This window comes from Corvus brachyrhynchos, unplaced genomic scaffold (assembly GCF_000691975.1).
Source record: "Corvus brachyrhynchos isolate BGI_N302 unplaced genomic scaffold, ASM69197v1 scaffold136, whole genome shotgun sequence".
NCBI classification, from domain to species: Eukaryota; Metazoa; Chordata; class Aves; order Passeriformes; family Corvidae; genus Corvus; species Corvus brachyrhynchos.
This window is the reverse complement of record NW_008239080.1, coordinates 10,124,137-10,138,151: the sequence shown is the minus strand read 5'-3', so window position 1 is coordinate 10,138,151 and position 14,015 is coordinate 10,124,137. Positions and strand designations below refer to the sequence as shown.

The 14,015-nt window shown below is 38.4% G+C and overlaps 1 protein-coding gene across 4 annotated transcripts in view; it reads left to right on the top strand.

The window, feature by feature from the left end:
* Positions 1-1,528: 1,528 nt before the first annotated feature.
* ARHGEF10 (Rho guanine nucleotide exchange factor 10) overlaps positions 1,529-14,015 on the top strand; it is a 102,537-nt gene continuing 90,050 nt past the window's right edge. For 3 of the 4 annotated variants that reach the window (XM_017739250.1, XM_017739249.1, XM_008637678.2), the window contains exons 1-2: positions 1,529-1,624; positions 6,498-6,573. In XM_017739250.1, coding sequence (XP_017594739.1) covers positions 6,537-6,573 — 37 coding nt within the window. In that variant the 5' untranslated portion in view covers positions 1,529-1,624; positions 6,498-6,536. Of the gene's footprint in view, positions 1,625-2,136; positions 2,220-6,497; positions 6,574-14,015 lie in introns of all 4 variants that reach the window. The other variant, XM_017739248.1, reaches the window with a different exon arrangement.

The following is a 14,015-nucleotide window of genomic DNA, read 5'->3' as shown; positions in this document are numbered from 1 at the left end:
GGCAGCAGTGCCCTGGAAGAAGTTTCATTGGGCCCTGGCGGTGTGCTCCCACCAGCTGGCAGACTATGAGGAAGGGGGCAGGACCACAGGCTATGGTCATAACTGAAGTAAGGCTGGTTCTAACTAAATATTAGGACAATGTTTTTTTTCTAGGAGGACAACAAAACGAGGCAGCAGGATAACTGACACGGTCATGCAGTCTGTCTTTAAAGATTGTTCAGTATCTCAGTGGATAAAGCAGCCTGGTCTCACCTGGTAGTGGACCTGGCTTGGAGCAGCAGGTTGGACTACATGACCTTCTGCCAACATGAATGAATCTATCAAGCAGTGATTCTGTAATTTGCCTGGCAATAATAATCTAGGGGGGAAGAACATAAATATTAAAAATTAACAGTGCAGATTTCACCGTGGTCAGGATCCCTTGGACAAATCTACGAATGCAATCTTTGCTTCCTTCCTCTTTTCCCTTCCTTTAGGTGATGTATTGATCAGGAATCTAAGTGAAGAAATGTTGTAAGTAATACCCTTTAAAAAGAAAGATTAGAAAACCAATCTTCAGCCATGTTTTTGGGATGTCTTTGTAGATTGCTTCTTTTTCAGGGCTTGCTGCTGCTGTGTTTTCTCTGGCCTTGAGCAGGATGCTGCTTGGTGTGAGAAAGGGAAGCAGAAAAAGAAGCAAAGTAGCTTTTGTCGAAGTGGATTCTCCATTCATTCTGAAAAATGTGCATCTCTGCAGATCTGGCCTTGTTGGAATTGCTGCAAGAAATAGAATTTCCCCCAACTTTAACTGAGCCAGGAATTTGGCTTTCTGTTAATTTTCTACCTGAACCTATGTACTTCCTTTTTTATTCCATTGCATGTGATTTCAGTAATTTTCTTTGCTAAATTTAAGAATAAAATTTGTATAGAACAGGACTCTTAGCTATTAATAAAACCAAATATATGTTAAAAGAAATAATGATCCAGTTTTGATACAGACTTCTTTAATAGCTTACAGCATGGCATGGGAAGCTGTCATAATATGAACGGCTGCTTCATGCATACTTGCTGTAGACACCTCTTAAAAAAATGTAAAGTCTATGTTTCTCAGGAATAACTTGTATGGAGAACAAACTGTACAATCAGTTTTTATTTTTGCTGTCTTTAAGAGAGCCTTCTTGAGTTACAGGAGGAAAAAAATAGGAAATTAACCTTCTACCTTCTGCCTTCTTCTGTCTTGTCATCTCTCTGCACTGCTGGAAGAGTCTTCATATCAAATTTCAGCAAGATCTACTTCCCAGTGGAAGTTCTATAGTTCTAGGTGAAAGAAGACTCAGTTGGGCATTATACAGCAATATTCACTAAGTGATGTGGACACAGCGGGATTTTAAACATTCATGGGCTTTGCCTTTGCAACTTTTCTTGTTTTGATGTTTTTTTAGTTTAATTTTTAGACTTTCAGGCTTTCTCAGAGACATTGCATTTCTGCTTGGACTAAGCTTTCTCCACAAGACACAGTTTATTGGAAATCTGTCTCCTTGATTCAGCTTCTGTTTCTGTTATAAAATGTTCATTCTCTCTGCAGTGTTAAGAATGAAGAATCCTGATGTTGCTGCAGTTACAGTGCACACGCCCTAAAGAGAAGGTATGTGAGTCACCTTTACAGTTTTTAGGGTGATAGAGCTGAAAAAGCTTGGCAGCATCTGCCCTTTGGGAGCTCAGTGGATTCAGACCCCCAGGTCTGAATGCTGTGCTGCCTTGTAGTTTTGGCAGAGTTTGTGTCCGTCCCATTTTTGTTGCATTGTGACTTCTGCACGAGTAGTGACTGTTGGAAAATAGTTTTGTTGAAGTGGAAATGCAGATGTTGATCAGTATTTGTAGTCCTTTAGCTGAGAACTGACAGTCTGTTGTTTGTTCCACAATTAGAGGAAATCATTGAACAAAATGAGATACGCAGACATAGCTGAGAAGCCTAGTCTAGCCTAGAGGCAAAAGGAGTTACCAGAGGTTAGGAGAAAGGAAAACTGAGTCTCAGAGAGGAATGCTGACATTATTCCGTGGTCTTTGGATGAGTATAAAAGTGCCTTTGCCTTTCTTTCCTTTGCTGAAACTGCCCTTTGTTGTGGAATCAGAATTTCAGTCTCAAAGATTTTGCAGGTATTAGCACTCTGAGGTTGTGAGGTCTGCTGTGGAACATCATAGACTCCCACTTCCTTCAGTACCAGCTTCCATGGTCAAAGGTGAGTGTAGTTGGTGGAAAATTTGAAGTGTTGGGAGCTGTCCTTAGGGACAGTTTCACACTTGGACGATTCTGGTTTCTGGTGTGAGTGCCACTGGAGATCTGACCGCTTTAACTATGCGTGACTTCTCTGCATTAGAAACATGGCCCATGAACATCTGGTTTTAATGTGGTATTTTAATTACTTTTTAAATTTTTTTCTTATATATCAACTTAAAACTTAGAAAGCTTTGCAAACTTGGTCAGGAACTGAATATATTGCAGTATAATAAGGGACTTGTGTTTTTTTTCTTTCAAAATCCATACATTCAATATGATTATGCCTGATTTTTAGTGCCAAACCTAGGAAGTTACTAGCTAAACATCTGGAATAAAAGCATGCTACTGTGCTACAAGTAGGGTTTTTTTTTTAATAACAGTAGTTCCTTAGGCTTGGAATAGTTGGGGTTTGCCTAGATAGATGGGTTCAGATATAAGTGGGCAGGTAAACTGGGAACTTAAAAAATTGGAATACTATGTTTCCTCTTCCAATCTGTAAATATGAGTAAGAATTACCTGTTCCTCCTAACAGTTTGGCAGGAAAGGACCAGATGAAAACATCAGGAAGTAGGCATGGGAAGTGAGGGCCAATGTTTTGACCAGAGCGGGTCAGCTGCCTTTGTTAAAGGTGTCCAGGAGCTCCTTGGCCTCTCCCGCATCTGCTGTATGTTGGGCGCACAGGGGAAATACGGGGAAAGAGGGAAAGGAGACAATCTGTAGACAACCTCTGTGGCCCATAGCAGTCACTGCTATCTTTACCCACATCTGAAGCAAAGGAGGTGATGAGCACTGAGTCAGGTGAGTTTGTTTCACATCTGGATGCCAGTGGGAAATGTTAAACTTTTAGCTGGGTAACTCTGAGAACTTCTTTCTGTCTTTGTGTTCCTGTGATTGCTGTGCAGTCTGGAATGCTGCAGTTTAAGTCATTAAACAGAGGTTATACTGTGTTTGAGAAAACAATGTTATACGGGGGAGAAAAGCTCCATATTTTTATAACCTCTGTCATGTTGAGTAGATCACGGCAGTTGTTCAGTTATTCATATTTATAATTTTAAGATGGAACACACGTGAATATAATAGCATATATGTTTCATGTTTGATAGGGATTCTTTTCTTTGCAGTTTTTAAAATACATTTGGAACAACATCCTAATATTCTGTGTCTTAAAAGCTGTTAATTTTTTAAATGTAATTTTATATTAAAACAAGTAATATATACTCAGTGGTCTCGATGTTGCATCTGGAATTCGGTGTTCATTGTGAGGCCTCAGTACAAGAGAGAGACTGGCAAACTGGAGCAAGTCCAGTAAAGGCCACTGCTATGGTTGGGAGTGGGGAGAGATCAGGAGAGGCTGAGGGAAACCTTTGGGTTTGTGTCATTTTGAGAAGAAAGGACTGAGGGGGATTGAATTGTAGTCCTCTGCTTCCGAAGGCAGGGTTAGAAAGAAGGTGGAGCCAGGCTTTTTTCAGGGGTGTGCAGCAGGAGAATGAGAGGCAATGGCTGCAAGCTGCTGCAGGGCTAACTCCAGTTGGGCTTATGGGAAAAACCTTTCCTGGGGTTTCTGGTTAAGCTCAGCAGCAGGATGCTCTGGGTTGTGGTGAAACCTCCACCCTCATAGGGTTTCATAACTTGGAGGGACAAAGGCCATGAGCAACCTGATTTAATTTTGAAAACACCTGTATTGAGTGTATGACACAGCATTCTGAGGTCCCTTTCAGCTTAATTTGAGCTTTGATTTTTACTGTTAATTGTCTAAATTAACATATTGTCTAAATTGTCATAGCTGTGCTATGTAACTCTGTTAGCAGGAGAATCAATGGGAAAGGCACTTGAGCTACAAATGCAAATGTACCATATGCTGCTAGTCAAATTAAATCATCTGCCTTAATCTTGATTTAAACATCTTTAACTTGAGTTAGTTCCTGTGCCTCTCAAAAGAAGAGTGAAAAACTTTTCTTTGAAATATGGTGCTATTAGAGATCCTTCGTAAATGTGCTGTCTGCTACATGAAATGGCAATTATTTTCTTTTGTGGAGGGTATTAATGGAATCTGTAATACACAAGCTCTCTTTCCTGCTGCAGGGTTTTTCTCAGCATCTAAAAAGTGGAGAAAAATATGTGGAACTTCAAGATGAGTTAATGTAATGTATAAATCAACCCCTAAGGCATTCTTAAGTGAGAAAGTGTATCTTTCTTCTTGTGAATAACTGCACTGTTCAGATGGGAGCAAGCAGGTCAGTGGGTAGGACTCTTAACACTGGGTCTGTGTCCTTCCTTTACACAATTCTTGTGTAATTTGAAGCATGTCACTGTAAGCTAGATCAAAATGGAAATCAAGCTGCATGTCTCAGCTCTGTCTTGTTAGTATTTGCTCGTGATGAAGGAATTGATTTATAAAACCATTGTTGAAGTTAACTTTGATAGATGTTTAAAAGCTTGCATCATGCATTTAAAGAAAAAAATTCATTCTGAAAGCCTTTTAGCTACTCTCGTAAAATGCATTCAGGAAAGGGGCTGAGACTCACTTTCAGAGGTTTGCTGGCTATTACATGTTTCACACTTGAAAACCTATGCTCCAGTCACGAGCAGCTTTAAAAAAAATAAAGAAAAATGGCCTTTTCTTCAAACCATAACTATCGCTTTTTTTGGCTGACAGTTTTGGTGTGTCAGGATGCATTCCAGATATCTGTAAGCTGGAACATGCCTTGGAGCTCTGCAGATGTAAATTGTAGAGAAGCTTTAGAAGGAACACTGTACAGTGAAAGCACATAATGGATTTTTTTTGTGTTATAGGCAGATGTTGAATACTTGGGTGAATCCTTTCTGAGCCTTGGCTCTGAAGTTACTTGATTTTGACTAGGACTGGATTAAAAATTACCAAAGTTTAAGACAGTTTAAATTAAATTAAAAGGGAATTTTGTATGCTTAATAAATGAAGTTGTTATGAATTGTCTCATCATAATAGGATCTTGCATTACCAGAGTTGTTATCCTTCTTGGCACATCTGTCCTGATAATTTGCCCTTGGAAATCTGGTGTTAGGGAGGTAAATTGCTTGGTGCCTCCTAGGGTTGGATCCTTTTTCGAAGCTTTTTTTTTTTTCATTCTCTGCCACTTTTTCTGTAAGTGGCAGTTGATTTGACCTCTGTGTTCTGATCCATTTAGTTTAATATTTTGCCACTGTACCTTGAATTTCACTGTCCCCTTCAATTTAATCTTTTCATATTTGGGCTGTGGAGACTTCCAAGGTCTTGAGCTGTTCTGTTGCCAGCAGACGAGGTAACTTCTTCACATTAACATCTATAGGCTACTCAAGTGCAGGGCAGAAAATTCAGCATTGGCTCTTCCACTGTCTTTTGTAGCTTTTGGAAACTTACTTTTCTTCCTAAGCCTTGTTCTGAAATTTGTCTTTTTGACATGCTTTCTCTTGAGTTAGAGTGAAAACGGGCTGGGGGCAGAGCATGTACATTGCTTAGCACAATAGGTTTTCCTTCTGGATAATACTGAAATGTCACTATCAAGTAGCATTATGCAGAAGGAGGGATGATGTCTCTCATGGGTTCTGGGCTTTGCTCTCTCTAGTTGTGTATTCAGTACCAAAGTATGGGAATGCTTTGTAGAGTTACTCTTTTCCTTAAAACATGAGATCAATGGCATTTGAGAAAAGAGGATGAAAGAAAAGATGCTCAGGAACCTGGTTGCTAGTACTTCACTCTCCTTAGGAAAGGTGGAAGTAAAGGGATTCAAGCAGAATTTTTAAGACTGGCAAAACAACCAATGGAAAGAAGCTGTGTACAAAGTGTATAGTTAAAACTTGTTATTTCTGATTGCTTAATAGAGAAAAGTATCATGAAAACTGATAAGCTTCCTAGAATTTTTATCCTTCACCCCTTCATGAAGATTTTGAGGTGAAATATATACTCCAAACAGATATTGAAGTAGCATGTTTTAGTAATCTCCTTGTGATTGTCACAGTGGGAACTGCAGAGTACAAAATAGTTTAAAAACTTCGTCTTTCCTCAGCTGGCTTACTGAGATCATTAAAAGAATTGGTTCCAATATTGAGGGCTGTGTGCATAAAAATTTGGACTGTATTCATATGGAAGCAAGAAGCCAGGCACATTTCCTCTCTTCCATAATGGTATTAGCTAATAGGAATGAGCTTGGCCAAACTGAAAAGGAGTGTCTCAATACTTGGAAATTGTGTTCATCTACAAAACATGTTCCCTTCATTTTTGCAGAGTTTCCCAGTCTGCTAAAGGTGCGGTGGATACACTACAATGGACACAGATGATTTCCCTCCCCCACCACCAGAAGGTAATTGAAATAGTTTGGAGTTTAAAGCCAATTTTTCTGTAAGAATTTAATTATCTTCCCAGCAGTGATTTTACCTCTGCAGCATTCCCTTTCCCCTTATCACCCTAAGGCTTGGTCCCAGTGGTATTCTGTTGAAATATGAGCTCCTGTCATCTACCCTGTTTTGTTCTTGAACTTCACTCGCTGCTGTAGTTAGAGCATGATGGGAAGAAACCTGTAAGCAATTGGTCTTTGCAGTCCAAACCTGAAAATGTGTTTTCTACGGCAACTCTGTGTAATCAGAGCACAGACACTTATGGAAGGGTATTATGGGTGCTGGACTAAGGGGTTCACTTTGTAAAGTTTACACTCAGTGCCCCTTGCCTGCTGTATGCTGGTAGCTGGATGGCCTCTGGTGTATCCTAGGTTTCTGAAGGCACAAAGGTAGGATCTACAAAGACACTGTGTCACTGCCTTTTGTGTTTATGCTCTAAGAGAACATTGCATGTGGCGATTTTTTTATGCTGTTTGATTTCCTGTAAGCACATCACTGTGCTTGCTACTACGTATTTTAATACTTAACAGGATTTGGCTTTTGGTAGTTGGGTGCTGGGAGACTTCATAGAAGTGCTTGATCTGATCATCCCCAAACATAAATTTATGGAGACCTGTGGTTGAACTCAGTACAGCTGCTCTTATTTCAGTTAAGTTGCTATTATAGTTTGTACAGATAGTGATTTTTCTGTAAAATATTTTCCATTCCTTATATAGGACAATATTACTTATGGACTTACACTTTATTACGTACATTGATATATGTATATATTAATATAAATAAATAATATACATTATTGCCTATAGGACATTTCACTTATTGTTTATACAGAATTTACATGAAGCCATTTGAATATAAAAGGATTTTTAATCTTATTTTTGTGTAGCCGTAACTCTTTAGGAATTTGGGAATTGTCATTCTAGATCAGGACTGCTTTCTCTTTTGTTTAGGTACTGCCACAGAGGTCTGTTACTAGATACTATCTAGAGAGTTGGGAATGTGAAAGAAGGAGAAACTTGTGTAATCACCTTTTAATGGGTTAGATTTCTGGCCAACGTTATTGGCAGTTTCATTTATGCTCTGAGATACCACTGAGGTTATTGTTGGCAACAATTCCTTGGCTGTCCATGTCCTAATCCATGTGGTCAGGACCCTGAATTCAGTTCAGTTTTGTTTAGTGACAGTTACTGTGAAACTGTCTCTACTGGATAATCCATCTCCAAAGCAATGTAGTGCTGTAGGGGAAGAGTCATCCCTAAGGAATCAATATTTTCGCTTGAGAGGAGGTTGCCGTTTTTCAAAGAAAGCCAATAATTGCGGCAACAGCTCCAACTCTGTGCAGCATTTCAGCTCGTGGGATACTCTTGACAAGATTTCAGGGTGACACAGTTAACTATGATTCCGGAATTCAAGTTCTTTCTCTGCAAAGGTTTTTGTGACATGTAGAACTATGTGTATCATGTCCTTATTTTCAGACATGTCAGTTCTTAATAGGCTGGCATTAGATTTAACGTAAATTGAGATTCTCCTCTACCCAATCTTGTGTCAATGTCAATTGTTACTTTTTTTGGGGATGGGATTTGGAACATGCTCCCCAGAGACCAGCACCAAGCCTGACAAAATTCACAAGATGCTCTCAGGCACACTGTATGATTCTGGGGTGATCATGTGCAGAACCAGGAGTGGGACTTTGATGAGCTTTGTGGGTCCCTTTCAACTCAGAATATTCTGTGATTTCTCTCTCATCTCAAAAAACTTTGTCTGAAACTAGTGGAACTTGTATATTTTTTTAGTTTACCATTGCTAACTCTCTTAAAACCATATTAAAGGGATTATCAGTGAAGATACATTTTAATAATTACACTAAAAGACATTTTAGTTCACTTTCTAGATAATTCTCATGACCTGTTTTGCAGGTGGAAAAGAAGTGAGGATTTTAGGGCCAAGTATGACAGCAAATACACCTAACAACTAATAATTGAAGGTTTATTTTGCATGCATATACACTGGCCATCCATGGGTCTGTTCAGGAGGGGTGAGCAGCACCTGTCAGTGCCTTCAGACAGTGGGCACTTTGGTGGGTTATCCTAGCTCAGAGTGAGGGTGCGATTCCTATTGAGTCCAGAAACCTTTGATATACCATTAATTTTTTTTTTTTTTTTTTTTTTTTTACTTTTTGCATAATGATTCTAAAATCCCACACTGGGCCCACAGATGAAATCAATTGCTTTTTCTAAAAGAAAAAAAGTTCTTACGATGTTTTGGGAATTTTTTTGTTTACTTATTTTTTTGTCCTAACAAAGATAGCTGTAGTGCTGAAAGTCATGTGGGCTCCTTTCTCTCTACAAGTGTATACCTTGCACTATAAATCTCAGCTTTAGTCTTGTCGAGTAAGTTTTCTATGGTTTTGCCAGGTAAATTCTCCAAACTTGTATGTATCAATCCTAATACATACAAAGGGGAAGAATAGCAATAAACCTTCATCTTTGCCACGGGGAAGTTGTAAGAAAACAGATGAAAGCTCCAGGGTTAAATAATGTGTTTTCATTAGCCATAGCCATCTGAATCTCTACTTGTTTAAGTTAAGATACAGTAAAGGTCAGTAGTGTAGCTGCTTCTGCCACTACTTGATAAGGAAAAACAACATGTGATAAAAGAATGGAATGTAACGTATTTTATTTGTTTTAATTTATTATGCTTATGCAACTTGTCTGTTCATAGGTGTTTGGACATTCCATTCATGCTAATCAGGTAGTGGCGAGTCTGTGCTAGTTACCTTTTCCTACCTCAGAGCAAATTCAAGTAGTGAGTAACTTGGAAAAATTATTGCCTGTGTGTTCTGTCCTCTAGATTGCTTTAAAAAGAGCTGCTTCTTCTAGCCACGGATTAGCCAGGATTAAAAATTTCCTGTGTTTTTCTCTATGTATGTTGAGGGAATATATGGTTTAGCAACCAGGGAGCAGTTGGAGTGGGGTAGATGCAAAGGCTTCCTTGTCTAAGAGCAAAATCAAAGAAGCACTTCCAAAATGGATACTTGAGATGATAGTACTAGCTCATGTTCCCTGCTTTAGTGTGTCTGTACATATGAATTTAGGCATGAAGTGCAGACATTTAAGATTTCTTACAGAAAAGAATTCCATGGCTATCTTGTGGAATAAAATAGAGGATGATTCTTGTTCTGTCAACAACAACAAAAAATCCTTTCTTAAAAGCTAAATGAAAATGGCAACTTTTATTGTGGCTGTAAGTTATAATCATGCTTTTAATTGGTTGTTGTAAGGGAGTGTCCTTAACCAAACCCATTTAGACAAGAAGAGGATATACTGTGGACTGCAGACTATGGAGGGAGGAATTACAAAGCTGGTAGTTCTGAGAATTTGGAATCACACTGAGTCTCTCCTGTAGAGGACTTAACCTTCACTCTGAACAGCTGGGACTGGATGTTAATGTTAGGATGGTGTTTACGTGTGATGGCCTGTACTTGTGCTATTACTGCTTTATTAGGAGATGTCATGTCTGGCAGTTTTTCATTCCTCTACTTGGAAAACATCTGGTGATCTTGCAAAGTGGAAGTCCTTTTCTTTAAGTGAGGACTTGAGAGGTGTTTATCAGGGCCTGTTTCCAAAGGAAAGCCATGTTTGTTTGCCTGGCAGGATGGATACCTGAGAAACAGCTTTTTGCACAAGGGAGACTTGGGGGAAGGGAGTGGGGTGTACTTTCTATGCCAAGGAGGCTTAGTTTTGGATTTTCGTCATCTCTTAATATGTCTGTCTCTCACTCTTTCTGGTACATGGCACTATGCCTCATATGATTTCTCTGTGAAAACTATTAAAAAGCATTGGGTATATTTTATCATACTGAGTATACTTTTATTTTGTTTCCCAATTTTAGAAAATTAATGTAAAAGATATGTTAAAATTTTAAAGTGAAATACTGAAATTTCAGTGTTTGTACTAGGACATTGTGAGAATTTATTTGAATGCATAGTCTTCATATTACTGGTAAATACTCTCTTTACTGAGAGAGAATCAATTATAACTCTTCGTTTGAGGAGCATGAGAGGTGTCCTTAAGGACCAAGTGTAGTGGAGAGCTGGATGTTCACTCAACTACACCATTGTCACCAGTGCCTTGGGTAAAGCTAGATGAGAAACCTTGTCATGCCGAAGTTTGGGATTTAAGATGTTCTTCAATGAAATGAAGTTGTTTTTTTCTAAAACTGGAAGTAGACTAAAAATATCTCCTAGACACCAATTGTAAAAGCATTTTGTACACCTTTCTATATAAAAAAATCAGCTCTCTAGAGCTATGAGTGGGATATTTCTTTGTTCCTGATATGGAGACATGTAGAGCAAGGAATCCAAGGACTTAAATCTGGATATCCTGTATGCAATTGAGTGCTGTGATTGTGTCTTTCCGCAGTTATTTTTTGTTGTTTCCCTGTCAGGGCCAGAACACTAAAATAGTCCTTGCTCCTCTGTCCCTGAGAAGGAAGTCTGGCCTGAGTCCTTGGGTAAGAGTGAAGTAGAAACAACTGTGCTCTCGTAAAAGTTTCCACTGGGATGACCTTACATATTATAAGAAAAAAATCCCTAACCAAACAAAAAACCCCACCAACAAACAAAAAAACCCACCAACCCCAAAAACCTGAAACCAAGCAAAAACCCCACCAACAAATAAAAGAATTTTTATTAGCTCTAGTAAGGAGCTGCTGGACTGCTGCTGTGTTTTGCTGCAGAGATGACTGTATTTCTCTGCTGTGGGAGCTGCTTTTTATTCTGTGTCCTATATGTATTTCTTTCAGATTATTTAGTTACCTTTTCCACTATTTAGTGCAAAATTTCATAGTTTATTTGTGTTTTAACAGTTTTAAAAAGCTAATTTTTTGACTGAGACAAGAGGTGGTTAAATTGGGCTTTTTAAATACCGGCAAGGGAAACACTTGCATGTTTTATGATTTAGTTTCTGAAAATAAAGACTGTAGAAGACCCTATGATTGTATTTATTTACTGTGATTGGGAAAATAAGACATTGTTTAAATTAAACTGCAGATATGAAAGGAGTTGGTCTTGGACTAAACAATATTGTTAGGTATCTATTTTCAGCATACAGACAGTTACAAATGATTGCAAAAAGGGAGCCAAGATTTCAGAAGAATGAGAACAGAATATGAATTGTAGTTATGAATAGCTCCTTGTTTTTGAAACTGGCAATAGCTTGCTGGTGTCTGACATCCCATCTGTAACAGAACAATTTATTTATTTCTGAAGGTCACATTTCTCTCAGTAAATGAAGGAAAATGCATTGTTTAAGGTAAGGATCAATTATTTTATGTGACAATTCAGACAAGCTGTGTAATGAAGACTAACAAGAAAATTCCCTTTTCAAAAACCATTTATGGATGATGTATTTTTTCTTCTAGCCAAGTATATTTAAGTGTTGGGAAAAACAAAAAATAGAAAGGAAATAAATAGATGAATAAATAGCTTATTTCTGGTTTTAGCAGCCACAAAGAAAACACAATGTACATAGATATAATTATATCTCATTTTATTTTGAAGAAAAATGGTAAAAACTTTGCTAGTTGTTTAGAACATGTTAAATTATGTTACTGTTATTGTTTTCTTGGTAGGTGACTTCATTCTTTGGCGCGTATTTGGTGTTTTCCTTCTGAATAATAAGATGTAGTTGTTTTGTTGGGTTTTTTTTCTGTTGACTCAGCTGGTCTTTAAGGTGACTTGACTTTACTTGCTATCTCTGTGCAGGGACAAGGCCCGGACTTCTTAATCAGAAAGAGTAGATGATGATGAGATAAAGGCCTTTCAGGAGATTGCAGCAAAACTTGATCATTGGTTGTGGTGGTAACTACTGTTGATTGCTTAAAAAAACCCCAACAATTGTAAAGGAATTTGTACTGATTTTTGGATATTCTTCCAATGAACAGTTGAAACTAAGCTCTGAAGTTTTAATTTCAGTGAGCCAACATGTAAGAAGAGGGTGAGTTATTTTTTTTCTATGCTTCTTTTGCCTTTTTAGGACTTGTATCTATCATTAGCTGGCTGGGATAAATTGCTGGCAAAAATGGAGGTTTTTTTTTTATTTTTGGAGTTCTTTACTTCTGTTTCACTGAACACAATAAATATTCACTAACCATGCCTAAAACCTCTGTAATGAATCTACTCTAGAGTTTACAGAAAGATTCACTTTTTTAATAAATTGTTATAATTCTTTTATCTTGTGCATGAGCACAGATAAAAACTTGTCTGCATTGTAATAAATAAAGTGTATGAATTTTTGAATGACACATTTGTTAGGTGCTGCTTGCTTTTCCTACATGGAGGAACTGAAACTATGCCTAGCAATCTGAGGAAAACATACTTGTTAAACATTTTTGGGAGAAGACTCTTCCAACCTTATGTGTAGATTTTCTTTTTTCTTCCTCATTGAAATCATCTTCCCAGCCTTGTCATATTTCCATTAAAATGAATACAGAAGATGATTTAGTAGGTCAAAGAAGGGTTGTTGCAAGAATATGTCTGACTGTTAAATAGTCTGTTGTTGAGTTCAATAACTTTGTTTAGGTGAAAGAATGATAGTTTCTGGATAACCTTATGTTGGTAGAAGTTTCTCAAGGGGCTGGAAGGAGAGATGCCTGTGCTCCTGTGCCCATGGGGATGTCAACACTGATGGGTGACTTCCCAGTTATTACTGCAACCCTAGGGTATATTACCATGTCCCACAGCCGTATGGAGGAGGAGAGAAGATCCAGCAGGCAGGAATTCTGCAGCAAGTTTGATCTATTTAATTATTTTACAAACTCTTTTATAGACTTTTCTCTTCGTAGTCTAATTGGACAAAGGATCAGCCACCCCTTGGGGGTGATTGGCTAAAATCCTAAAACATTGTCAAAATACTTTTCTACTGTACTATAAACAAGACTTTTCAAGGCTGCAGGTGTTTGGTTGTTTACATAACTCTGCCACCTCTTCTGTGAGAGCGAAAAGTCTCTCACGGGCTTAGAAAATAGCAAGAAAATCCTTGCTAGCAGCATTTTTGTATCTACACCCAGTCTCTGTATTTCCCCATTCTGTATGTTGGCAGGGAGGGACAGAGGGAAATGCAGGTGCTGCCCTGGGAGCAGTGAATTGGTTAAGTGTAGTTTGTCCAGAGGATCTTAGCAGTCTCCTGTATCGCAAAGGGAAGTAGAATTGACTTTGGCTGGCATTGCTGTTTCCCCATCTATATCAGATGGTGACCCACTTGTATTTGCATGAGAAGAACACTTGCCAGCTGTATTGGGTCTTGCTGAGATGCAGCTCATTTTCCCACGGCAGCTCTCTCAGATCCGGCTGGCATTGGCTCTGCTGGACATGGGGGAAGCTTCTGGCAGCTTTTCACAGTAGCCACCA